Source organism: Echinops telfairi, unplaced genomic scaffold (genome assembly GCF_000313985.2).
Source record: "Echinops telfairi isolate 266 unplaced genomic scaffold, ASM31398v2 ScPeMD7_2291;HRSCAF=2852, whole genome shotgun sequence".
Taxonomy (NCBI): Eukaryota; Metazoa; Chordata; class Mammalia; order Afrosoricida; family Tenrecidae; genus Echinops; species Echinops telfairi.
In genome coordinates, this window is record NW_022106189.1 from 48329008 (window position 1) to 48334346 (window position 5339).

Sequence of the window (5339 nt, forward strand, 5' to 3'; positions counted from 1 at the left end):
ATTTACAAATAAGGAATCCTACTTCGTGGAATTTCATTTATCACGGTAGGGTCTAGAACCGATTAACCGCGATAAACGAGGGTTCACTGTATAACCTGCTCCCTGGGGGATGGACAATAGAAAAGTGGGTGAAGGGGGACATCATACAGTTTAAGATATGACAAAAATATTTTATAAATTATCAAGGGTTCATGAAGGAGGATGGAGCAGGGAGGGAGGGGGAAAATGAGCTGATACCAAGGCCTCAAGTAGAAAGCAAATGTTTTGAGAATGATGATGGCAACAAATGTACACACGTGCTTGACACAATGGATGGATGTATGGATTGTGATAAGAGTTGTAGGAGCCCCAATAAAATGATTTAAAAAAAAAGAAAACCCAAACCCTTACAACTGGGTTGTGAGGATTATAATAGATCTTGATAAATGGAGAATAGATTGAAGTTGTCAAGGATTTTGTCTTGCTTGGATTCACAATCCCTGCTTATGGAAGCAGCAGCCACGAAATCAAATGATACATTGGGTCAATCTGTCCCACCAGACCTCTTTAGAGTGTGAAGAGCAAGGATGTTACTACGAGGACTAAGGTGTGCCTGCCCCAAGCCATGCTATTTTCAGTTTCCTTATATGCATGTGAAAGTTGGACATTGAATAAGAAAGACCAAAGAAAATATGGTGCATTTGAATTGTGGTGAATTTGAGTGATGGCGGTGATGAGGAACATTGAAAGTAGCATAGGCTGTTTGGGAAGAAGGACAGCCAGAATGCTCCTTAGAAGAAAGGATGGCGAGACTTAATTTCACATACTTGAGACATATCCTCTGGACGGTCAGCGAAGACAAGGACCCCCTTGATGAGAGGGACCAACACTGGCTGCAACAAAGGGCTCACCCAGGACAGTTGTGAGGGTGGTGGGGATTGGGAGGTGTTTTGTTCTCTTGTACATAGGGTTTGTGTGGGTCAGAATCGACTCAAAGCACCAAACACCAGTAACACAATAAGTGAATTGTGTATAACTAGTGTCAGATTTCAAAACAAGTCACTTAGCATTGAATTTATTCAGATTCATGGCGAGTAGATCTATACTCCATATGGCTGTGGTGGGGGTGGGGTGTTTAGGTCTCCAAGCCTTCCTCTTTAGGAACCTTTGAGTGGGCTCGAGCCAGTAACCTTTGGGTCAGCACCAAGTGTATAAGCTTGTGCCACCCAGGCACAAGCGTATACTTGGCTGATGGCATTGTGGGTACACACTCATATGTAATTGCCAAAGCACATTGAACTATAAACGATACACCCCTTGTTTTAAAATCAGGTCTCAAGTTTTATAAGCCACCTGTCCAGTATTCAGTGAGAGCTCTGAGCCTTGTCTGGGAGGCTAGTGACCATATGTGCAGTGGACAGGATCTATGGAGCTTCATCTAACCGCCCTTCGGGGGTGCCCCTTGGCAGGGACAGCTTCTGGACAATGCAGGTTTACTTTGGGGTGACTGAGGGGCATTTTGTGTGGAAGGCAGTGAATTGGACACTGTCAGCCAAGTGCCCCTTGACATCAGGAACAACACTGAGGGCTTCCAACAAATGATGTCCAGTATGTGGGTCATTATTTTTGTTTCTGACTTTTAATTGTGAATTGAGTGACAGTTTGCAGAACAGATCCATTTTCTATTCAGTCATTATGATGCATTTTGTTTTATCATTAATTACTGCCCTTACAATGTGACATCAGCTCTCCTACTTCCTCCCTGCCTCCCCCATTTTCTAACTCTTGTCCACTTTGTCCTTGGGTAACTGCTGGCCTTTTGAGGCTAGGTGACATGATTCTAACTGTGCTTATCTCCCTGGTGACTGCTCTCAGCACAAATGCTAAGAGGTGAATTCATTTCTAGACCCGGGGGGAGGCTAAGGGTCATAGCCTCAAGGTTCTCACTAGTCTCTCAGACAAGTAACCCTTGACATCTTCTCCCACTCGACTCAGGATCTTTTATGCCTTCTCTCTCAGAACAGCAAGCGAGGGTAACTGGGCACCGTCTAGTCCTCAGGGTGCAAGGGTCAGGGGGTTGGTGTTTGGTGTGGCCCGTGAGTCCACCGGGGACTCGTTACCATGCATCCTCCATTGTCTTCACTCTTCCTTGGATTTGGACAGTGAGAGACCAATACTTGCACCTGATTCGACCACTCAGGAGCTTTGAAGAGACCCAGTTGGGTGTGGACCATTGTCCTCGTGGCTGTTCTGTGCCAGTGGCCGTGGGGTCTCCTGAGACTCTGACCCAGCAGCTCCTTCCTTCAGGGTGCTTGCTTATCTCAGGGTTAGAAGGTTGCTCGTCTGCTCCCGCTCCAGTGTGTCGAGGTAGACCTCTTTCAGACTTAGGCCCTCCCCACCGGTTCAGAGGTCCATCTCTGCCAGATTGGATGGGTAACAAACAGTATTGACCTCAGTGGAGTCCCACCCCTCCCAGGGAGCCTGTCTGTGTGAAGTGCAGGTTGGCTTCAAGCCTCTTAGGAATTTGCGTTTCTCAAAACATTAAGTTCCCCAAAGGGGCTCACAAAGGGAGATTGTTTGCCTCTAAGAGTATAGTTTTCTACTTGACGTTGTGCCTCTGAGATCCGAGTGCAGCCCTGGCATGTGAGTTTTGGTTACAGTCAGATAGTACTTCCATGTTGGGGGTTGGGGGGGACTAGCAATAACCTCTTGCCCTGGACCAGTTGGGGCATCTAGTGCGCTGACATAAAACCTGTGTCTGTAACTCCTTATGGGGCCAGACAGTGGGTGGCGAGGGGCTGGAGTGGTGTACTCAATGCTTGGAGAAGACAAGGGCCCCCCCTTGCTTGAGGGTAACCCTGCTGTGTAGGGTCCTGTCTCCATCCCCTGCCTCACGCCAGCCCATGTGTGCCTGTGCCCACCTGCCATCTTGCTCTCTCATCTGTCACCTCAGATCAACCCTGAAGAACCTGAGGAGGAGCCCGGGGTCGGTGGGGACAAGTCAGAGGGCAGTGCATCTGCAGACTCGGCAGGTGCAGGGAGCCAAGGTCGAGCCAAGCCTGGGACCACAGAGACCAAGACAGACAGCGAGGGTGGCGACAGGGCAGCAGCCCCCGAGCAGGTATGGGGCCCCAGGTGTACCCAGTCCCCCTGCACCCCCCACCCCTGTGAGCACCAAGTTCTCGTGTGTCACTGTTGTGTCTGTAAGACAGCATTGATGCCTGGTGAGTAGGTGTCTGGACAGGAGTGCTTGCCCCACCCGGACTCCCCTCCCTGTGAGCAGGGGCGTGGCTGTCGTAGGGCCCATTGCCCTGTCTGGGTGCTGTGGGCCTCGGCTCTGGGGCTGGTGTGAGGAGTGTCACTCAGAAGAGAGAATCAGGGCCGAAATTGGACTCTCAGGAGCAGTGTCTTGTCTTGCCTTGCAGGCAGGAGGGGACCTGCAGTTAGAGGCAGGGATCTCAGGGGTCTGTGACTTTGTCACATCTCCCTGGCCTCACAGGTCACACTGTGCTTCCTTTCAGCCTGCATCCAGTGGCAAAGGCCGAAAGAAGAAGAGGAGGCCGAGGAGCAAGAAGAGTGCGGCAGCGGCGGCAGCGGCAGCGGCGGCAGCGGCAGCAGCGGCAGAGGCTCCGGTGTGTGCGTGTGTCCTCCATGCCCAGTTTGGGCACTGCCCCCCTTCCCTCATTCCTGCCATCAAGGAGAGGCCCCAGGGCAATGTTGACCAAGCTGTACTCACTTTGTTCACTGAGTTCTGTGGCAAGTTAGGGCCCTGCACCCCTTTCTCATCTGATGGGGGAGCTGCTCCTCCAGCCTGACCTCACTGCTTCAAGGGGGAGGAGTCCCAGAGCCGCTCCCCGATGGGAATAGGCATTGCCATCATGCCGCCTCCTCAGCTCTGCCAGGCTTGCCTGCAGGCAGTGTGGCATTGCCAAACTGCAGTTCCATTCGCCTGAGGGCTGGGCTGAGCCATCCTGGCTTCCTTGGTTCTGTTATTCTGTCTATTCTGAGTTGCTGTTGCTTAAAGATTCTTTGGATCTAAATCAGTGGCTCTCAACCTTCCTAATGCCGCGACCCTTTAGTACAGTTCCTCATGTGGTGTTGACCCCCCAGCCATAGAATTGTTTTCGTTGCTACTTCACAACTGTAATTTTGCTACTGTTATGAATCGGGCGACCCCTGTGAAAGGGTTGTTTGACCCCCAAAGGGGTCATGACTCAAAGGTTGAGAACCAGTGATCTAAATGTATACGTGGTCTGCAGTTTATGAAATGTATTGTCTTTAAGGCAATCCATGAAACTTTATGCCTTCTTTCTTTAAAAATAAGTGACTTTATTATTAATTGTTCCAGCATTCAAAGTAGAATTGGTATAGTCACTAATAGGTTGTTTGGGCTCCTAGGGGAATGGGCAGGAAGACATCAACGAAGCCCAGGAAGGGATGGAGGACAACAGCGGGCAGGCCCAGGCCAGCCCCCCACCCCAAGGCTCTCGGAGGAACTCGATGCACGTGGAACACAGGTAAGGCTGCGGGGCGGGGCCCCGCCCCAGCCCCTGCCACCCTCCACCCCTACCCTGCAGCTTTTCAATGGCCAGGAGGATGGCACTTACTTTAAAAAGAAAAGGGAATTCTCCAATACTTAAAAGTAATGATAAACATATTGTTAAACTCTTAGGAAATAAGATGGAAAGAAAGCTAGATTGGGGAGCTCCTGCTTTACTGTATATATATATATTTTTTAACTATCTTAAAAGACCCTTTTAAACCCGGATCATGTCAGATTTTACAATGCCATCCTTTGGTATCCTCGAAGCATTAGGAAGCTTGTTACGGCCCCAGTGTGAGACAAATGGTAATCCTCAGCCGGCTAGCTGAAAGGGTGGAGGTTTCCGTCCACCTGCAGAGTCCTCAGTGGAGAGCCCTGGCTGGCTGCTGCCGAGAAACAGCCCAAGGCCCCGTGGGGCCGTTCTGCTCTGCCACCCGGAAGCTGTGAGCTGGGGTTGGCTCCACAGCAACTGATCAGTTTTCAACAGTTTTAATGGCATGTAAGTCACAATCACACAATTCAATAGTCCACTCGTCTTAAGAAGAGTTGTACAGTCATCGCCACAATCGATTTTAGAACATTTTCTGGTTCTTATGCTCATCGTTATTAGCTCCCCATTTCTCCCAACTTCCCCTGTCATATCCCCAAGAAACCATTAATCCAGTTCCTGTGTTTATAGATTTACTAATCTTGGATTGCATATACAGAAAAACATTAACAATAAAACAACAACAAAAGTAAAACAGGAAAACCTCAATAGAAAAGATAGCAGTAGGGTGGCGGGCCTCACGGCCGCCCTCGTCACCGGTGTCTGTCA

The 5339-nt window shown here is 49.8% G+C and overlaps 1 protein-coding gene across 1 annotated transcript in view; it reads left to right on the forward strand.

Moving 5' to 3' along the window:
• Window positions 1–5339, forward strand: part of TCF25 (transcription factor 25) — a 26615-nt gene that overhangs the window by 7602 nt on the left and 13674 nt on the right. Inside the window, exons 2-4 of the mRNA XM_045293584.1 lie at window positions 2933–3100; window positions 3501–3611; window positions 4378–4496. Coding sequence (XP_045149519.1) covers window positions 2933–3100; window positions 3501–3611; window positions 4378–4496 — 398 coding nt within the window. The remainder of the gene's footprint in view (window positions 1–2932; window positions 3101–3500; window positions 3612–4377; window positions 4497–5339) is intronic.